Source organism: Poecilia reticulata, linkage group LG18, assembly GCF_000633615.1.
Source record: "Poecilia reticulata strain Guanapo linkage group LG18, Guppy_female_1.0+MT, whole genome shotgun sequence".
Lineage (NCBI taxonomy): Eukaryota > Metazoa > Chordata > Actinopteri > Cyprinodontiformes > Poeciliidae > Poecilia > Poecilia reticulata.
In genome coordinates this window covers 15,730,611-15,752,601 of record NC_024348.1, presented here as the reverse complement: position 1 = coordinate 15,752,601, position 21,991 = coordinate 15,730,611, and the positions used below count along the sequence as shown (strand labels likewise).

General features: G+C 40.8%; 1 protein-coding gene across 38 annotated transcripts in view; it reads right to left on the bottom strand.

Moving 5' to 3' along the window:
- Nucleotides 1-21,991, bottom strand: part of LOC103480676 (protein tyrosine phosphatase receptor type D) — a 456,187-nt gene that overhangs the window by 26,949 nt on the left and 407,247 nt on the right. For 12 of the 38 annotated variants that reach the window (XM_008435747.2, XM_008435753.2, XM_008435752.2 and 9 more), the window contains 14 exons: nt 21,476-21,621; nt 19,658-19,802; nt 17,789-18,094; nt 16,714-16,907; nt 15,641-15,667; nt 14,684-14,801; nt 13,475-14,062; nt 12,946-13,046; nt 12,579-12,835; nt 11,600-11,693; nt 9,287-9,496; nt 7,810-7,970; nt 4,960-4,971; nt 2,536-2,648 (listed from right to left, as the gene is read on the bottom strand). In XM_008435747.2, coding sequence (XP_008433969.1) covers nt 2,536-2,648; nt 4,960-4,971; nt 7,810-7,970; nt 9,287-9,496; nt 11,600-11,693; nt 12,579-12,835; nt 12,946-13,046; nt 13,475-14,062; nt 14,684-14,801; nt 15,641-15,667; nt 16,714-16,907; nt 17,789-18,094; nt 19,658-19,802; nt 21,476-21,621 — 2,472 coding nt within the window. The remainder of the gene's footprint in view (nt 1-2,535; nt 2,649-4,959; nt 4,972-7,809; nt 7,971-9,286; nt 9,497-11,599; nt 11,694-12,578; nt 12,836-12,945; nt 13,047-13,474; nt 14,063-14,683; nt 14,802-15,640; nt 15,668-16,713; nt 16,908-17,788; nt 18,095-19,657; nt 19,803-21,475; nt 21,622-21,991) is intronic. The other 26 variants (XM_017310431.1, XM_008435773.2, XM_008435775.2 and 23 more) reach the window with 10 other exon arrangements.

The following is a 21,991-nucleotide window of genomic DNA, read 5'->3' as shown; positions in this document are numbered from 1 at the left end:
AAATTTAAGTCGGACAATTTTTCCAGCAAGTTTTTTTTTTTTCAATAAACAAATAGCTGTGATATATATCCAATAAGATGTGTTACAAACTTAATTATCAACAAGTAATATCAAAACCTGGAGAAAAATGCTAATGTTAGCCTAGCGCTAAAGCAAGCTGATCATCATCAGAGGAAGTAAGAGTTAATTAGGGTTGTATGTGTCGGGGCAGATATACTTTGAGAAACAGAAGAGTTTTGCTTACTTTAGTTTAAACTTTTTTTTAACCCACCATAGTGTTGGATTAGAAATCCCAGTTGGTACAACAACAAAAAAAAAAAAAAAAACCCACACATGCCATCAAAGAACAATGCAGAATCCAGAACGTTGTATTAGAAAGTTAGATCTCAAGCACACACATACAACGGCTCTACTGGGTTTAATGTAGTACGTCAAATGACCAGGATCAAATAATCTGGAGTGAGCCGTCTGCAGTTTGTAATAATTTAAAACTAACTTAACAGACTTGATGTGCTGCAGCAGTTCAGATGGATTTGATTCCACGAAGCACAATTACACTGTATAAATAATTTATAGTCAGGTTGTATAAAAAAAGGTCCAGGATTAGATGTTCACCAAAGCAACGTGTTTCACTGTGGCTATGACCGAAGAGAGGATGTGTTACTTTGCCAATCCGGGCGCCTGGCGCTCTATGCGACACTACGTTTCATTCTGGTTTCTGGCACAAGTGGGCATTAGCAAATGGAAGCTGCAACGTTTTCACACCCACTTATACATCCCTTCGAACGACTGCAAGGACTGCCTTTATTGCAGTCCGCCACTCAAAATCCATTTTTACTAAAGGGATTGGAGGGAGGGAGAGGGGGTTGAGGTGCAACTACGAGAGTGCCTTTCCTGACATGCCATCGTTCAGACATCAAGCATCCTTAAGATGAAAATGTCCAATGAGAGGGGTGAAGAGGTGAAAAGGAGGGGAAGTGCAGAGAGAGGTGTTGTTATGTAGAAGTGCTTCAGAGGAAAGTGGTCCTGTGGTGAGAAGAAAAATATTTGGTTCTTTCTGTAGCTTCAGAGAGCCAAGATACTGGCTCTAAGTAAGTAAAAAAAAAAAAGAAAAAAGATCGGCTTGAGAGGTGAGAAAAATAGTGGAAGGATGGTTGAAATCAGTTCCAGGCTGAGGTAAAAATACTCCTCTGCTTGGATAAAATGATCTGTAATGGCCCTAAAATCCCAACGGAGCTTTTCTGAATATGCACAAATGAGCCTGCCGGGATAATTTATCCCCCTTTTGGGCGAGCTGACCTGAAGAATACGTGTTTCATATTACAACTTTATTGGCAGCGTCTGAACACCCGTTCTGAAGCAGTCGGACCCAAAGACAGTCAAACTGTAGTAAGATGTGACACTTTTGGCCCTGGAGAAAATGTCTGTCTCCTTTCCTGGTAAGACAGCATCTTGCCAAAGTTTTCACATTTTGCCACATTGCAACTTCAGTGCATTTAATTGGGATGTTAGTTAAAAACCAACCCAAAATATTATGGAATTATGAAGTAGAATGGCGTCTGAAATGGGCTTTAAAATCACTGATGGTTTGCAGGAGCAAGCGTCAACGTCATTAAAGCTGCAAACTCTTCAGGATATGTTGTCAATTTTGCACATTGGCCCAGTCAGACCCGGCTGAAGCATCAAAACGCTGATCTTGCCGAAAAGTGACTAGGTTTTTTTTCTAAAAATAGAAAATGCTTTTATCTAAACTGTTCCATTGTAGCTCTGGCTGCTGTGTTGTCCTGCTGGAAGGCAAATCTCCATCCCTGCTCAAGAATCAGTTCAACACAGGTGGACTCTAGTTGTTGGCTTGGTGACTTCTAAGTGCAGCTTCTTGCACTGGATTTTATTTACGGGCATCAGAGTAAAGCGGGATAAACACAAATTGATGTCACACTTTTAAAACTTTTGTAGGAAAATAATTTGAAAACGATCTTGTGCGGTTTTATGCACTACTTTGTGTCGGCTTATGAGATAAAATCTCAGCATGTTTGGAATGTGACAAAATGCGAACGACTTCGAAGCCGCAGAAACGCGGGTTTCGTCATCCTCTCGCCAGCTCGTGGTTTTCACACAGCCGTGATTCATTTCATATTTCGCTCGCCTCCTGCAATGCAGGTCTGTGCTATTCTGGGTGAGCATGACAAGCTGTAATGACCTGTACAACCCAGATGCAGACGGCGATGACATATGCCACTGAAGTGTCGAGCCCGCATTCCTGCCTCCAGATTTTCCACAGCGAGGCGTCTCCAGAGAGACCGATGTCAGTATTGACCCTCTGTCTGTTCAGAGCACCTGTCCACGGCCTCTTGCACAAAACGCTCCCTTGTTCAGTGTCACTCTTACCAAGAAAGGGTGATGAAGAGGAATATTTGGTTTTGTTCCCTTGAAGAAAGCAATCAGTGGCATTCAGACATTTTTCCAAAGATGCACATTCAGTTGTTTTTTTTTTGGGGTTTTTTCCACACACAACGCTTGATCTGGAATACTTACCAGGTGTCTGGAAGTTAAGACGCCGGAGCTCAACCGGATCAGTGGGATGATGAAGAGGCATTTCTTTGCTGTTGGGAAGGCTGCCTTTTCTGGCTTCGGTTTCTGCTCTTTTTCTGCGGGATATAAAACAAATTCAAATTATCTCAGCCAAGAAAACGGATGCTTTTTTTTTTTCTTCCCCTCTCTATTGTTGTATAACCTCAAAATGCGCCTTGTTGTCCCATGAATAATGAGGGGAAATATGTAATTAAGAAGCTGACAGGACTACATTCGCTCGGCATGCAGGACTACAGGGGATAGTCTGAGTAACATCTCTTCATTGTATAATGGCTTGCAGTACAATAGCTTCTAGCTGGTTAATTCCAGCCTTAGTGAAGCTTAATGTTCACGTTTCAGTGATAGTGTCAGGTCATGCATTCAGCTTTTAAGAAAATTGGAAGCTTTTGTTGGGGCCAGGATTTATATGCATTATACTGAAACCAGAGTTTGTTAATGTACACACGCTTAATTATATGGCACGGTGCAAAACCAGTCCTTATTTCTTATGCGTAGCCTGCATGGCATGCTTTATTTTTAATCTTTTAAAGTGGTCTTTAATACTTTGCCAAGCTTTCTGAAGAACTTCACTAGTCTTTATTTGGACTTCAGCTTTTTCATTCATTTTCAGCATAAAATCAGTAATTTGCTTTAAAACAAAGAAAGTGGACAGGAGGAGTACAAAAGTATAAGCCATTTAACAAAGAAAGTAACTACAGCAGATAAAGACGATAATTTTTAAAAATCCAGCAGAGAGCTGACATAGGCCCTGAGAGATGCAGTACATCATCCTTTAGTTGATCCACTGTACAGGTTTTCAGCTAACAGCTCTTTGAGGATTATTTTTAAATTGATATTAAAGCCTTTCATTTTATGTTTATCCATTCAGTTTTTAGTATCGTTTTAGACGTCATTACAAGTTAAATATATGTATCCTTGACGAGCCAAAAAACTATATCCTGATTAAACAACTTGATGCACAAATCACAAGCCTGAGATCTCCACTCGGTAAGAGGCGAGGTACGTAGAGATACAACCTTTTAGCTACAAGGCAAGAATGCTAACAAGTGCACAACTATGACCACTGTAAGCATAATCAACCATATGAGCTACTGCAACAATGGTTTTCAGTTTGTGAATACTTTTGAAGAAGTGTCATTGTCTTTCTGGGTTTTCAATGGTATGTTTTTCATATTTGACGAAAAAAATTGCAACAAATGATGTACCAACTGTCCAAAAAAACGTTTTCTTGAGAAATTCTATTACATGTCATCACCACATTAGCCTCTCCTTGTCTTAATTAATAGGTCAGACTGAAATAGTTTAGCAAAGAAGAAAAAATAACACATACAAAATTTCTCCTAAAATCCTAATAGTAAAACCTGCCAATATCTGAAGAGAACTAAAAAAAACAAACCTTCAAAAGTCCCAGAAGTGGTTTATAAAGAAATGCGGGATAAATCAAGACTGTTGTACCAAAGGTCACATGTGGAATGCTAAATAACATACCTCAGTTCAAAGGGATCTTTTGTGTAAGTATAGACCAGTTACTGGTAAAAATACATTTGAAATGTTACGTTTAAAAATAGCTAAAAAATGTCATCAAATCATTCAAACAGCTTTCCAACATCTTTTCATGCAAGAGAAACTGTCAGAGCAACAGACATTTTCTTCAGTTCTTCCAAGTACTGAATATTGCAGCAATGTCCCAGTTCACTAGTTGTTGCCTGCACACTGCTGGTCAGTGAAGGCTCCAACATTCTTCCCTCAATGTCAAAAAAGTCAATTTTACCTTGGTTTATATATTTCTGGTTTAAAAAAAAAAACAAAACAACTAAGTCACGGTGCCAAAACTAAAGAGGAATCTAACATCTGTATTCATCTAACAGTGTTTTGAAACTACAGTTGGCAAAGTAAATGTCTGATAAGCAGCTGACTGAAGGCTCTGCTGGAGCAGATAGCCTGTCTAATTAACTTGCCAACATAAGTTTACGTATTAGTATGATAAATATCATGGCTAAGACTCTTCTTGTAGTAACATTCATAATACTGGATTATTTTGGCAGTAGTGTAAATAACTGTTGCTGTCCTCTTTTACATGTAAGTATTTAAGATGCTATTCCACATTTTTGATTTAAATGTTTGTGTAAACAATATAAAACTGTGTTTTTGCTCAAAACCGTACAGTGACAATCTCATCCCTGCCAATGCCCAGTTATGTGTTTTTTCCTGTTGCTGTTTAAAAGAAGAAAAAAAAAAACGCTCTTACATGTGCGACATGTCTCTCTTGCAGGGGAAAGATGTGTTCATTAGTGACATGCAAAAGAAAAAAACTGACCAAGAAGTTCTAGGTTTCTTTTTTTTCTTTCATTTCTTTGGCACTCTTACCTGTCTGGTTTGCTGCTCCGTTGGTCAGCAAAAAATAAAAGTAAAAGAAAGAAACGGCAACACATTAGGGAATGAGACCTTTAGGTTTTAATATTACTGAGACTTCCAGAAACTAAATCAAAAGCAGCAAGAGAAAAATGAATCCATCTCGCCTGACTTTTTTTTTTTTTTTGCTTTGTGTGCAAGATTAGTGATGCTTCACTTCGGGGGATTATGCTCAATTATGCAGCCTTGAGGTTCTTTGTTTCAAACACTACAGATTCCCAGGTGCAGCCAAGATTCGTACAATGTATCTCAGCTATTTCAAGCAGTTTCAGCTGATTGCTTCTTGTTCAAGCATAAAAGTCATCTCTTGACTGCTAATTGGCGTATCTGTCTGTTCCTGTACTCCACTGTTTTATGCATTTATCAAACTCAGAAACGACGCACACTAAAGAGTCATGTATTTGGTATTTTATATGAAATGACACGTGGGATCGTTGAGTTTAATGAAATGTGTGCGATTGTGCCGTTTTTTTTTTTCTTCTTCCATTTGAAACAAAATCCATCAGTCTTATTGCCATGATTGTATTTGGAGGTGTACAACTTACTTTTATGTCCAGGCTCAGCAGATCTCACCACAATTTTGTTGTGTTGTTGCATGAAAGTTGCATTCTACCCCATAAATATTGATCTTCAAGAGAAATATCACCTAGTTCTAGTGCTAAATGTCCCCTTGCCTGTCAATAACTAGTACTCAATGTTTAAATCTACTGGACTTTACAGATGCTAAAGAAAATAAATCATAAATAATAAAAAAGAATCAGTGTTTTTTTAAAGTAAGTTGTAAAAAAATGTTTTCCAGTTTAAATATAGAAAAATATGTACGTTTTTTTATTTTGTTCATTTTGATGCTAGTGACAATCCAGAAAAGTAGAATATGGCTATTTGCAACTGATTCTTATTAGTCATACTGTGCTGTTACTCTCCACAAGCTGTAGCTTGAGCGCTCCCATGAAATTAAGCTTAGGCGTAGATATCTGACTGAATGAACTGCTGGTTATGTAGAAGGCCAGAGGAGACGGACGAGGAAGTGAACGATGCAGGAGCGCCAATGTGTGCAGGTGCATGTTTAAAGGCCGCGCGTGTCCTGGCGGAACAGGAGGACACAGGAGAAGGGAGCATAAGGTCAAAAAATAAGGATCTGTAGCTCAGGTTCCCCAGTTGGATGGGTAGCGGCGAAAGGTGTGGGGAGAGGAAGGGGGGGGGGGGAGGTTAGGATGGCTGGGAAGTGAGCCCACACCCCGGGGTCCTTCTGAAAGCTTCACACACATGCAGTGACAGGCAGCAGATAGTCAAAGCTCTTCCCTCCTACGCTTGACTGATGAGCAGTGACATTACGGGCTCAGAATATCACTAGGGGGTTCCAGTTAAAAGAAAAAAAAAAAAGGGAGGGAGGAGGGAGGGGGATATTTTCATTCAGTGGGAAGAGCATTACAGCAGTGTTTGCTACAGTTTAAAGAGAGTTCCTGAGTGTGTGGAGGGAGGCGTGTGATTAACTTTCAGTCAGCAGACGTGTCTGCTTGAAGGACTGTGGGCGCCTGAGCTTTGATGGCTTGACAGTTCGGGTAGACGCATGTTTGGAATTACTCATGTTAGAATTAATGTGAATTACTGAGAAGGAAGGTCACACTTAGTGCAAGGATCGATGCGCCTCAGGCTTAAAGGTAAAAATCACTTTTTCTACATCTGAACACTGGAATTTGGTTCAATGTTTCAGTTTATTCAGCACTACAATGTTGTCATTCATATAGCATCCTTTATAATTATTAGCCACCCTGGTGAAGATGTAAAAAAACAAACAAAACAATATTTGTCTATTTTCTAAACTATTTTGTTTCTAGTAAATTGATCAGTTTCTAGGAGTTTATTACTTTATGGATTCATTTTTGTTTCCCCGATGAATAAATTTGATGTGACATAGTAGCCTATTTTTATTTTTATTTATAAACTCTTCAAAGTGGGAACAAGAGGAGAACAAGGCATTTTTAGTAAACCGGACGGGTGTTAATCTTTATTAGACAGGAAATATCTGCTTGCTAAAACCTGGTCAAATTTACACTAAGAGCTATAATTGAAACAACTAGAACTGTGACTGACGAGGCTGGACGAGGATCCAACTTTATCCTGCCACAAGGCAGGTCACTGCCAAAAATGCTCTCCTCAATACACCGGGCCATAAAACGGGGCACCGAACCGCACTGACCAAAGGATTCAACAGGTTTCCATAACAACCATTAGACGACAACCGGTTGTTTGCAAGCCAAGGCATCTCCCACAACCGCTAATGTAAACAACAGGGTTCCTACAACTTTACTACAAAATACCATACCTTGTCTTTATTTTTATTTTTTAACCCAGAACTAAAGAGATAAAGAAGCTAATGAAAGCAGTTAAATGGCTGATAGTTTAAATTTTAAATGGATGGGAGAAAAATGTCAAGATTTGATGTAGTGATCCTACTACCCCTGTCCCCCCAAAAAACAAAAGACAAAATAATAGTGTGCAAAATAAATACATTTTAAGAATCTGAGTTTTTTTTTTTTCAAAGTTTTTATAATGAAATGAACCTTGTTCTTTGGTCAGATAAAATTTAAACTGTGCTTTTTTAACAACAAACACTCCGGGGGTGGGGTGGGGGAGGTGGGGGTTCTAGTTGGAAACAAATGTGGCAGACACACACACACAAAATAAAAGCACCTCATGCACCTCACTGTTCAGTTTGGTAGAGGCTCTGTGGTGCGGAATACGTTAAGCGTTTCCATCTGCGACAGCTTGTTGTGAGTTTCCGATGCGCTGCAATGTCCTCACCTTTTATAAAGAAGGATGGCGATGACGATGCATATGATGAAGACAACTGCCAGCACGGGCCCCACCACCCAGATGAGACCTTCCTCCTCGTCCATGATCGGCTGGGGATTGAGGTCTGCTGAAACAACTGGGTCGGAGTACGGGCTGGTGGCATACATGATCTGAGAAGGAAAAATCAGAACCTTGGTCCAGATTTAGAAGAAAGCAGGTGAAGTTTTTGCTGTTTTAAAACCCGTCTGATCTTTTGCTCCACGTGTTTCCTATTCAGTTGCAATGTGGTTTAGTAAGGCAAATTCAAAGCTAATTCAAAGTTTCCTCTTGAGTAATTTTATTATTTTTTGCACACCTGCTGTTTGACCAACTACAATTATCTGCGTATCTTTCTTCTCAAGGAAAGAGCTGATTGAACCATTTCATATTCAAACCAGAGATAAAAAGATGGTCTCCGGGGAAGAAAATGTATGCGTTAGTGGGCAAATTAGAGATTTGCGTCTGTCCATCATTATCTACCTGAACTCGGGGTTAGTGAGGAGAGTACGAGGTAGAGCTGTAAACCCTGGAGCTCATCAAATCCATCATCTTGCCTGCAGCTGCCTAATCATGCTGCTTTCTGCTCTTTCGTCCGCACTGACACGCACACACACACACACACACACACACACACACACACACGCACGCACGCACGCACACACACACACACACACACACACACGCACACACGCACGCACATTGACACACTGGCTGCAGCAGCGGAGATAAGGTGGACCACATGTAGGATGCAATTAAAGAGGAGCTCTGTTATCGAGGCGTTCCTGCGATCAGCGAAGGTCTTCAGGGGGTTTCTCTCCCTGAAGCGTCCAGGGTCAGCTTCTTTTTGGACACGTTCCCACTGCTGCTTCAAGTTTTCGTGGCAAAGCTGCACAAGCCCTCAGAGTAACACACAACCAGAGGCAGACTGCGACCTTTGGCCGAGATGAAGTGGATTTGACCCTTTCCTTAACAGTTTTTAGAACTAAATAAGAAATCAGGGAGAGAACTTGAGCTTTAAGATCACTGTGTCTTGAAAAAGTATTCACATCCAACCTTTTAACTTTTTTTTTTTTCCCCAACCATAAACTTAAATGTATGTTCACGAGATCTTAAATGATTCACCAACACATACAAGGTACAGAATATTTGAGATTGTCCTTGCTGATAAGAAGCATTCACGCAGCACAATGATGGTGTTCGGTGTGATGCTATACTTTTGATATTTTCTTATAACCAGCTCTTTATCCCTAACTTGTCTGTTGTGTTGCTTGGTGATACAACTACATACTACTTTTTTTGTTGGACTATTAAATAAAATTCCAACAAATTACATCAAGATCTTGGGGCGGTACAGGGACAACGTGAGACTGTTTGCAGTTTTTTTTCTCTATAGAATACCGTTACTTGAATACAAAGAACAGAACTGAAAAAAAAAAACAAAACATACGTTTTCAGACATCTCCAGCACGGCGAGCACGAAGAAGATGTATTCCTGGCCGTTCTGGAGTTGCTTGTTTTCAAAGTCGTCGTAGATCTTGCCGTCTCCCAGGGTGAACTCTTTGGGCAGGTCTTTGAAGTGTGCAGCGATGTAGGCTTTGGGCTCGGCGTGCCTCTGGAAGCGAAGGCCTCGGCTCGTTCGGTTTATCTCTTTCAGTAGCTTTAGTGAAAAAAAGAAAAAAGAAAAAAAAAACAGCTGATAACGCGGGACACGTTCCAGCTGCACGCACACAAAAACAAACCCCGCACTCACTGAGTCTGACAATCTCTTTTGATTGCTGAGCCAAAAATGCTGATTGCAAAAAAAAAGGCAGAACATGAGAAGGAAGATCAATAACTTTTTTTTTCTTATTTCATCTACTTTTATTTTATTTGACGACAAAAGATTGAGAGATTAAAAGATTGCGTGAATTTTTCCGTCATTTAAAGCAGCTGAGGATTATCCAGCGGCTTCAAACAGCGAGAAACGGACTGAATTAATTCAAAACTTGCATCGCTCTGTTGATACAATCAAAAGCTTTTTTTTCTGCTTATACGCATCGACGAGTAAAATCTGGGGAGAACTTGGCGGCGTCTGATAAGTGTACTGTAATTTATTTTCCACTCATTTTCCACAGAAAATGAATCTTAACACAAATAAAACGAAGAAAAGTTAAACATGCCGCAAACAAAAACGGACTCAGACTTTGAATTCTGTGGGTTTCGACATGGCGTCGATCCGTTTTGACTCCTTAACTGTTATTTGGGTAAATGATTTCGCCACCTTTCTTTCTCAGCCACAAGTGATAATGATCCTAGGAGGCTGAAAGGAAAACAATCCCCTTCATGCAAGCCGGTGTCGTCAAATTCAAATTTCCTCAAATTGTGGATGATAATTATGCTAATCGCGCCTGGTTAGCCGTTTCTCTGTCTGAATGCATATATCCAACATGTGTGTGTGTGTGTGTGTGTGTGGCTGCCGTTCACATTACAGAGTGTGTGTCCTCGGCCGTTGTGTGCTTTGTTTTGGCTGCGGGGGTGTTGGTGCTGCCCGATAATGTCTTCAATCATCTCTCCTGTCAACACGGCTAAATCTAGCTGCCCTTGGGAAAAGTTGTGAAAAGGTGAGTGCCAATATTGACAAACAAATAAATTCTGACGGAGAGGGTGACTTTTGGGGCCATCGGTCAAGGCTGCAGACTCGGGCCTCCGGGCATGAGCCGTGAAGGCGTTGCTGGATGAGACCCCCTTGTGTTTTCTTTTATCCATCTGTACCTATGATATAATGTGATGTTTATAACCAATACAATAAACATCAGAAGTGTCGCTGCCTTTGCCAGACTCTGAAATAGCTGTGCAGCGAAAGGGACCGATCTATTCGTAGTTTTCTGTTAACAAAAAAAAAAAAGGGGGAAATGACATCACAGTTCAAGCCAGAAACTGGATAAAAACAATTGAATGTATGATTCTTAACAAAGCTTTTGATTGGCTTTCAAAATGATTAAATAAGTTTAAATTAAATACAAAAGAAACATTTGGAGCTGTGGCACTCGAAAACCAAAAGGTTCTGGTTGTGTTACACACTGAACCACTTGAAATATCTTTATTCTTTGGCCACTTTCACAAATGTGCTCAGCTGCCTTATGCATTTTATTCCCTCCTCTTCAGACATGAAATATAACTTCTGTGCGATTCAAGTCTGAAAGCAAATGAAAAGTCACTTTGTAAAGTAATTCTCACAAGTTTGATACTTTCAACACGTGAGATTCAAACTTTAGTCCTAAATCTGTATTTGTAAAAGCCATCATTTAGCTATCAACACGGCTGCACACCTTGATGCTTCAAAATTACCCAACTTTGTGCATGTAGCTCTAAATATAAAACGTCAAGTGGCGTGTGCGCTAGTTTTTCCTGAAACGCGAAGAGCCGCTAAGGCCTGATGCAAGCTCTTCAGGTAATTACTGCAAATACAAAGAGGAGGAGGAGAAGGTGGAGATGGGATGGCAGTTTGCAGTCCAATTGATGGCTACTTCATGTTCTCATTTCCATATGAACAGTGCTCTCTGGAGCTATTTGCGTCAATCAGAAAGACTCATCGCCCGTCTCTCCTGTCCTCTTACCTGTCTCGACGTGCTTTTTGCTGCTTTGAGAAATTAAATATGTGCTCGTCGCGCACAACTTTGCAGACCGAGTTATGACGCGAGTCTCGACAGAATGCTGCAAACAGAATGTGAATTGTGCCGGTATTTTTTAATAATTTCCTCCAAGACGATCTGGAACGCACCTCTTCCAGATTCATCTCGTCCGGACTGTCCCAGGGACTGTAAAACTTCCCAGTGCGCTGCTTCTTCAGAGGTACGACCACGATATAGTAACCCCTGGAAAACACGCAGAAAAAGAAGAAATGTCATGTGTAAATCACTCGTTTCTGTTTCTGTGTGTGGCTTAGCATGCTCAGGATACTTTGCCAGTGACGGTCACTTCCTACTCAGGTCCCCAGTGGATTAAGTCAAAAAAAACAAAAAAAAAACAGAATTAAAGCATTCTCATCCCATCATCAAGGTGGCAACAAAACTACCAAACTTGAGATTTTCACCAGCGAACATTAGCCCGAATGGCACTGTAGCAGGCTAATGCAAAACTAATTAGCTTAAGCTGCATTATGGAAACCAGTGGGCCAAGTGCAACCAGCAGCATCAAAAAAACAAAAGGAAAAAAAAAAGAGTTGGAAGCCATCATGTGCAATGTAATGTGCTCCCTAGCCTTACGACAATCCTGGGCTTTGTTGAAAGGCTGTAAGAGACTTTACTGGGCTTAGGGGAGTGCGGTCAAATGAGTCCGGCTGCTTTAGTATGTAATGATTGAGGTGAAGAGGATATTAGTCTCAAAAGCAGGGAGGAATAAAAATAGTTTAGGGGGAAAAAAAAACGTCATTACTGACAAGATGTTGTGCATAATTGGTCTCTGGGAAGACCCGTCCTAAGTAAGGTGTACCAACACTGTTTAAAATTTATGATTTCAAACAAGGCAAAGATTTCTTGAAACCTCTTACCCTGTGATTTCAAATGTTTTTAAAAGCCAGAGAAACTACTTGGGATATTGTCTGGCATCTGTGTTGCTGCACACTGTCTTTTAGCTGACTGAAAGAAGGAAAAGAAATTGTCTGATTGGAAATATTTTCAGTGGTATTTTTATTTTATCAGCATACAAACACCTTACAAAATAGCTACATATCACTCCAAACTGGCATCATTCAAGCTCACCTTACTCTCTCAGAAGTTTGGACCGGCGGGAGTTCTACGGTCACCATCCCGTCTGAATTTGTTTTGCCGATCATGTAGGGCTTGGTGCGAAGGACATCTGGAGCCGTCATGGTGGACACGCGATGCTGAAGACCTCCAGCGCTGTTCCCGCGGTTGGTCAACAGGAAGGAGTACTGTGTCTCTGGTTGAAGACCCGTGATAAGCTTCTGTGTTAGCTTTCCGTCCACCTCCACGCTCTGCCCATTATCGTAGAGGATCTGCGCGTGGGGGAGGAAGAAACGTCTCATTTAGACGTTGTGGGGGAATGTGTCGCGTGTCGTTCACTTGTTGGGGTTATAAGCTGCGCGCAAGGTGAGCGAGCACTCACAGTAAAAGGTTGTGCCGGGTTGTAGGTGTCTGGGATTTCCCACGTCAGCAACACTGACGACTTCATAGCAGCTCTCACGTGAAAATTTTTTGCAAACACTGCTAAAAGAAAGGGGGAGCAAATGATTTAGACACAAAACACCCTCTCTGTCCGTCTACCTTTGACCCCACGCACTAGTGCTTACCTGGGAAAGTCTCCTTCAAAACCAGGTTGAAACCAGAACTATGTTGAACTGAAAACTGTCCTCTTACCTTCTTACCAACACCACGTTTATACAGTAATGACTGACCTTTACTTAACTGACAAAACACAAAGAGACACACATACTTACTCCTTGGGAGGTCTTAAATTATAGGATAACAAAAAAACTAATGATAGGGGAATATGTTAATACCAGAGTCTTCTGGTTGAGTCAGCTTTAGCTTTTTGAGACATTAGGACGGAAGTTGCTGCTGAACAGGTCTGAGCAGGAAAAGGTTGATTTTTAAGAGGAAAAAGGGGCTATAAGAAGTTCAGTGTCTGGTCCTACCTTGATCAACAGGCTGTGTTCTGAATTGGACACTTGGGCTATAGGGACCAGAGCCCTTGCTGGTGAAGGCACACATTTTAATATCATAAGTAGTGTCTGCCCTGAGCCCATCCAGGAGGACGGTTGATTCCGGGGCAGTGATGAAGAGTTCTGACGGACTCCGCGGGCTGTTGATGTCTTTGTACTGCAGAGCGTATTTCACTATCTGACCGTTTCGCTCTGCCAGGAGAACGGACTGCCAGCTGACCTGAACTGTGGAGGTGCTGGCTCCCTCTGCCTTAATGTTCTGCGGGTAGCCGCTCGGTACTTCTTCGTTTGTGACCACCTCTTTGACCGTCTCCTCCCCAAAGCCCACCTTATTGCGCGCCGAAAGGCGGAAGGTGTACGAGGCTCCCTTGTGGATCTCTTTGGTGGTGTAATGGTTCTCTCGCTCAGGGAACTCGATAACAGTCAGTGGGTCAACGTCTTTGCGGCCAAAGCGAAGGCGGTAGCCCTGAAGGGGGCCGTGGGTTATCGCCGGGGGGTGCCACTGGAGGAGTGCCGTCCCCATGTTTGTTGTACTGACCATGAGGCGAGGTTTCTCAGGAACTATTGGTGGGAATAGAGAAAAAGTTCTTAGAAACATAAAGGACGGTGTTTTCTTCATGCCTTCATTGCCTTGGATTAAACCCTGCTGTTCTACCCATAAACTTGTTCACAGCATGTACATTGTAAAGCTGAATTATAATCACATCCAAGCAGCAGCAGTGTCTCCCTGTTAATGTGGTATGGTTCTCATTGACCTCAGTTTGTTTTTATTTGTTTATTAATTTGTTCGTTTGCCCATTTGCAGTGCCGCTGCTCTCGCAAATGCTACTCCACACTGCTGGTCAGCAGGGTTACATAGTAGGCTACTGCACTTTTTTCCACTTACAGGAAAGACAAAATATAATACTTCTGTCTGCAAAAAATCTGACATAGAGGAGAAAACTGGTTGAAAATGTAAAGGTGACACTCGTTCAAATGCTACAGCAGAGAGTTAAAAGTACTTGGAGAAAGTCACATATTTTCTTTCGCAGGAATGCGATTAGAACGCCTAACGCCCAACCGATGACAAAAGAAGGCTGCTTCTGTTTCTATTATTTGAATTGCTCATAGCCTCGCACTGTCACAGGAGATGGAAAGAGACCGACTTCCAGTGTTCATCTTTATCAGCGATGATTGGATTACCTGCGCCAGTGGTGGTGATCAGTTTGGGTTTGCTGCGTGCACCGTCGCCCTTTGTTGTGTAGGCTGCCACTGTGACTGAGTACGTGGTTTCGGCCTGCAGCTCAGTGATGATCATTTCCTGAAAACATGCAAGAGTTTAAGGTGCTGAACTCTGAGTTGGTCTCTGCACACATAGGTGAGCAGAGATCCTTCAGGTCCTATGTAATCTCTCTGTCTGCTACCGTTTTAGCGAAAGCATAAGCATGACTACAATTAAAATCCTACTACAGCGTCTGAACTTTATTTTAAGTAAATCTATTTCATAATATTTGGTTAGGTATCAGTTTAAGAAGTCTTGGATTACGTTCACACAACAGGTCTTGATCCTCAATTCTGATTTTTTTGCTAAAGTCTGGTGGTTTTTGAGTTGTTGTTCATACTGCTAAATAAGTGCGCATGCAATCAGGCTTCTGTGTGAACGATGTACGACCCCAAAGCGACCCGCACGTGCAGAAGAAGAACGCAGACGTCACATAGCGGCAAACTGTTTACAGAAGTGACGGTGGATGCCGCCGTCTATGGATTGATTTTAAAATTGCTGAGCAGTGGGAGCCGACAGTATTGTCACAAGAGCATAAGACAAAGGAAGCCAAGACAAAAGAAAGACGAGTGTCGGCACTACTTGCTTCTGCCATTGTTTACTTCCAAATTTACTGGTGCAGAGTTATGATCCATGTCTCACGTCAACGATGTAAAAGTTTGGTAAAATGCTAGATGACTGTTCAGACTCCAAACTTTGAAAACTTCTGTAAAGTATCTGATATAGTGTCGCATAAAGAAGTGGCACAAATTGGATTTTTATGGGTGAAAAGATCGGAAATGGGTTGTTCAGACTGCCTTGAAAAAGCAGTTTATGGGCAGCGTTTCCCTGCTGTGTGAACATAATAAATAATAATAAAGTCTATTGTAGCTACTCACATGTTCAGTTGTGTCATCGTAGTCCCACTGTGTGTTGTCGAAGAGCGGACAGAACAGAGACAACAAGTGAGCAAAGGTACAACAGTGACTGGCAAGAAAGCATTTACACTCATTTTATCTGTAAACACGCAAGCACCAAATGTTTGCCGGCAAGAATATTTGTAGCAAAAGTGAACAATAAGCCAAGCGCAAATGGTTTGTGTTTGTCAACTGAAGTAAGATCAGTGAAGTTTAACAATGATCTCACTCACTGCCTGGCAAAAGTACTTACAACTTAGGAGATTTTATTGGGATCTTAAATGAAAAGGCAGACACAAAGTACTCCATCACTGTGAAAAGTAAAAAAGATGGACTAGTGGTTTTCACATTTTTTTTCACAAAAAGGAAAAGGTGTGGGATGGATTTTGATTTTGTCTTCTTTACTTTGACACCACAAAATAAAATGCAGCGCAACCAATTGCCTGCAGAAGTGACTTAATTAGGAATGAGAGTACTTTCGACTTGCCTGTCACTTTCCTGCTGGTGCATCTGAATTTCCCCACTGAGGGACAATAAAGGCAATGACTGTTCTATCTGTGTGGAGCTTCATCTCAATATGAAGCCAGCTGTTCTGCGGAGGCCTTAGGCAGGAAACGCTGCTGCCCACAGTGGAAGAAGAGACTCTGGTCAGAGGTAGGGCAACTACCTCATACAACCATGCTTCATTTTCCTGACACTTCACAATTATGCACTACCTTGTGTTAGACGTCATATAAAATCCCAACAAAATAGAGTCTGTAGTAGTAATATGATAAAATGCCAACAAGTCCTGTTGCTAATGCAAAAGCTTTACGTCGTCCCTAATTTCTTTACACTCAACCTCCAAGAAGCTAGAGGTCTAAGTGCAAGCCTGAAACATTTCTTGGAAGTAAATTGTAGCAAAATGAAGACTCAAGACTTTTGCACACAGTAAAGGGCATTGCCATTACCCATTTGAAGGTGAGGAGGTGAATGAGACAAAGCAGTACTACATGTCTGAGGAATGAGGCGGCAGGTTGTGTGTCTGGTTGCGTTGACGGTGGGTGTTGTTGTACCTGAGCATCATCAATCAGGATGTCCTTGATGACTGGCTGTCCTGTGGGCTCCCCATTAACCATCCTGACATAGTGCACCTGGTATCCTCGGATCTGACCGTGCTGCTTGGTGGGCACCGGTGAGCGCCAAATCACTTTAATTGATGAAGAGTTGACAGCCTCCACCTCGACTTTACGAGGTGGCCCACTAGGAACTGGAGGAACACCATGGGATAAAAGAAATAAGGTCAAAATTATAGAGAACCCCCCCAATCTTTGCTTCACCCTCTTAAGCGTCGCCCCCAAAAAATGTTGCGGTGACCAAAAAACAAAAAAAACAAAAACGCACAAAAGTGCAGAAAACCGCAACAAGCACTGCATGACAGAGTTATTTCAACAATGGTAAGGAGAGAGGGGGGGGAAAAAACAACAGCAAAAAGCAGGTCCGACAACTGACCTAATCTTGTAAAACCATTAAAACCGAGTCGGGTGAATTGTAAAAAATATGGCGTAAAAAAATGGGTTTTGTCAAAATAGAAAAGTGGAGCCAAAAGAGACTTCAAGAGTTTCATATTCTTGAAGTGCAAGAAGAGTTTTTGGCTGTGATGTAAGGGGGAAAAAAAAAATAAAAACAAAAAATGATTTAGTATCACATGAACTGACAAAAATATTAAAAATGGCCTTTAAAAAAAAAAATCTTCCACATTTTGTTTTTCCCACTGTCATGATTTTCAAAAATTTGACATCTAAAAAGAACAAAAAAAGTTACAAAAACAGACAGTTGGGACTGGAAGTTTGAGGCCCGGAGGGGTAGAAAAAGCCATACCATGTGTTGAAATTAAGCAGCGTGAAGGGCAGAAAAAGCCAAAAGAGTCAGTTTGGTTAAAAAAATGACTTTCCAGAACAGAGCCGACAGTACCGAGTGGTCACAGTCATTTCAGAAGCAGGCAGAGGGGGTAGAGAAGAGGCAGCAGCAGATAGAGGCTGTTAGTATCTGGGGGGGTGGGGAGTTGGTTAGGTTAGGAAAAGCAGGCTGGATTTTCAGCTGGAGCTTTTTTTTTATTTTATTTTTTTTTTATTTTTAGCAAACACATACCATCCTCCTCTGTTCGGATAAGCTGCGGCAGGCTCTCAGGTCCTGCTCCGACATCTGTGTGGGCAGTGACCGTCACACGGTACTCAGTCCATTTTTCCAGGTTCTCCAAAAGATACTTGGTGCTCTCCGGAGGGATGGCAGAGATTCGGCGAGCGGCGGTGTCCTCGCCTTCGGTGGCGGCGTAGTGAATAGCGTACTGCGTCAAGATCCCGTTTTGCAGCTCCACGGCTGGCGGCCGCCAACTTACCAGAATACTGGTCGAGCTGGGGCTGTGGCACTTTACATCCTGAGGTGGGCCGGCGGGTTCTGGACGGCGAAGTGGTTCAGTAGCAGATCCGTTTCGTTTGGGTTTGGTTTAGATTTGTCAGATGAGGCCATTCATTTAGTTGGATTTGTTGGGGTTTTTTTGTTTTTAAAAGAGGTTCAGTTTTTTTTTTTTTGTGATGAGGTTGATGATGGAAGAATCAAAAGAAAAAGAAAAAGGAAAATAAAATGATGACATGAAAAAAAAGCACGAGGACTTTGATGAATAAATAAAACAAACTTTAAAACACAAATAATAAGAAACGAATGTAGAAATAAACACACTTTTTTTTTAAAGTTTACAACGAAAGGAAGAATGATTGGAAAAAGGAGAGCTGTACCAGAAGTCACCTACCTTTGCCATGAAAAAATATAAATTCATATGAAAATAAAATGAAAACTTCTTTCCCATTGACGTCATAAACAGGTTAAAGAGACAATTTCAAATGTTACATTTTGCAAGCAGTTACCATCAATCCAAAAACATAAAGGTTGATGCTGAAGTTAATTTAAAAAAAGGGGGGAAAAAAATGTGGTATTTGTCACCAACCTTTCCGAAGCCTGTTGGTTTGTGGTAAAAGCCTGACTGTACAACAGAGAGCTTTGCAAGGAGATATGACTGATTCATTACATTCTGACAACATCAGCATGCGTGAGTTTCTCTTCTTTAATATCTTCGCAGGATTTAAATTTCTGAGTGTCTGTACCCACCTGATTACCTGCCTCTGACTGTCAGACCCCTCAGATTTATGCTGAAAGTCCAAACTCAAAAAAAACAAAAAAAAAAACAGAAAAAAACAGAAACTGATCGGTTTGATTTTTCCATTCTGTGAACTGATATGAAGAGCTGGATACGTTTGGAGAAAGCAGCAGAATTTAAACGGCTGTTTTTGTTTGTTTTTCCAACATAAATCTGAGGTTTTTAGGAGGTGGGAATGTCTCTAACTAGAATGTTGCTTTGAGCTTTCTATGCTGATGCGACTCAACAATTCTCTGTTAAATTTAAATGGCGAATTAAAGAACAAAAAAGTTTGAGATTTAACCTTTTGTCTTTAAAATATGTAGCCGCAGAGAAAGCTCAAACTAAACCTTTATTCTCCTGGCTTTGGCTGCCAGGCAGCTTCAGGAGACATGGTTTCCAAAGCTCCGTTTTGCTCCCGTTTTATTATTATAAAACTCACACATGTGTGGACGTTAGCATAAATGATTCAGGAGCTTGAGCGTTAATTTTACTCGAAACTGTTTTGTGCACAACAAAGAGGAGCAGGGGCTTTTGTAAACCATTCTAATGACGTTGCAGGAAGCCCAGATGGCTGTCAGTGCAGCCACTACAAGGAATGCTGCAGTTTTCTTTTTCTTCTTTTCTTCTTAGATTTAAACATTTTTCAAATGCATCAAACATTAATAGGTAAAAAAAAAAAAAAAGAAAAAGAAGAAAACGGCAAACCAAAAGGCATAACTGACATCTCCGCCCTTTTGAGATGTTTGGACTTCAAAGAAAAAGGCATTTGAAACACGTTTGTTCCCAGATGTTTTAAAGTTGGTCAGATAAAGAAGAACACCTACGTGTCTGTGGGGTTTCTGCAGAGATGTCGCTGGTGTAAGCTCCAATTCCATGTTTACTGCGGGCGGCCAGACGAAAAGTGTACGTGGTGAAGGGCTTCAAGTCCTTCAGCAGGTATGTGGTTGTCGGTTCGAAGCTGATTCGTTTCTGTGAAGATAGTTTGGCCTTCCGTCATTTCATTTCTTCTTTTCCTAGCTAGGAAACACTCTAACATATGGAACCTCGTTTACAAGTAGATTCTGGCAAAGAGACCAGCATGGAAACAAGGAGCGGACCAATCAATGTGCCGGTCAAAACAGGTCTACAGTTTAACCTGTTGTGCAAGTTTTTCTTTCATGTTAAAAATGAAAGAGTAAAAGAACCAATTATTTTTTTTCTTTGATTAGTTAATTTAGTAGTTTGGACAGGAATGCTCTAAAATTTTCATTTGTATTGGAGAGCACCAGCTTGTGCAGCCTAGACAAGTTTGTATTATTTCATGGTATTCAATGATTTTCAATAAAATAAGATTTTGAACATTGAAGGTGTCCTTATAACACCTGACAGCCAAGAACAAAATTGGTATCGGTCAAAAGTGGAATCAGCAGGTCAGGCTTTCTAAAGACCGGTAGTTTTTATTCTACAGGCCAAAAACTGCAATTGTTGCGCTCCTAACAGAAACAGCTTTTGACACAATTTCAAACATAAAAGCGTACACTGCAGACACATGGAAGAAAGATTCATATAATTCAGTTTAGACATCAAACTTTTTCAACCAAACCAAGGAACTCTCCTTTTACACTTTTACACTAACTTTAAAGTTAATTATTATTTTATTGCATAAGTATAATCCAGTCTTAAATCTGAGCACATTTATTTTGTGGTGGAAAGAATCCAACGTTAACAAAAAAAAAAAAGATGTTTTTAATTGTTGGCGCCGCAAACATTAAATTTAAATTGAATATTTAAATGAAGCATTTTCTTTCTTATAATTTGGTATTTGAAGTTAATAAGAGCATTGAGGAACTTTGATCTAGTGAACCATGATTTTCCAAGCCAGAGAAATTAATTTCTTTCAGGCAAGACAAGAGAACATGGAGTACAAGTAAAACAGTTGTGTGTTGACCTGAAAATTAGACAAAATGGCTAAAAGAAAATAGCTACTTGCCTGAACTTACTAAAATCTTTATTAAGAGTAACAACTATACAATGACAAGCGAATCAGTTAAAGGAGGCTAAAAAAAGCTTGACATTAGAAAACAGCAAGCAGTGAGATCCTGGGGTCATCAAGCCTCAACCATCAGATACTGACTTTATACCAGATGGTTGGGACACCAGGAGGCAGATTTTGCTGCCCGACCATTAGCAATGTATCAGTGTAAAGTTTGATTTTGAAGCTGGAACCGTGTGGTACAGTCAGATAAGACCAGGACTGAGCTTTTACAGGGAAACACATGTACTTTGTTTATATATCCGGGAGCATTGAAATACAAAAAGACATTTCCCCCCTCATTCCTTTTTTTATTGCTTAATATGGTAATGACAATTCAAAGGAAAATTAAATAACTACTGCGAGCCACAATCTCCAAATGTCAAAGTCATAAAAATAAAAATGCTCGAGGAGAAAAAGTTGCCAATTATGCCCTGTTAATTACTCACAGCAGTGTTAAACTAACAGTCGTACTGTAAGTAATTAAGGAGGGTAGCAAGCGACTCTTAAAAACACTATTAAAACAACTGCAGCCTTGTTATTGTTATGCAAAATCTGGAAAGATTCAGAATATTTCTTATGTGCAAGCAGACTTGAAATGCAAACTGTTCACGTCATAAGCAGTAATTACCTCGTCTTTGTCGTCCTTCTTTCTGTACGTGAGCTCATATCCGGTCACTTGGTTTTCCAGTCCCGTCTGGGCCGGAGCGTTCCATGAAAGCAAAATGCTCGTTTCTGATTTGGCTTCTCCTTTGAAGTCAGTCGGCTGGGAGGGAACTGGGAACAAAGAGACGAGTTCATTATGAGCCACATTACACGCGATTCATTGGGATTTCGGTCACACTTCTGGACACAACAGCGGAATGGTTACGGCCCGGAGAGATGTCAGTCTCATAGATACCACCATGCCATCCTCAAATATACAATATATACAATATTGTTATTATTGTTTTATTACTGAATGCAATTTATGGTATATACGGGGTTTCTAATAGTTTTTCATTACTGTATTATTATGAACTTATTTAGAACACATAGAATAAAAACTCTCTAGCTCATTTCCATAAACACTTCGATGTGGGATTAAAACCCCCTTATGCCGCCTCTGTGTTTTGTTAAAGGACTGTGGTGGTTAGGGGAGTTGAAT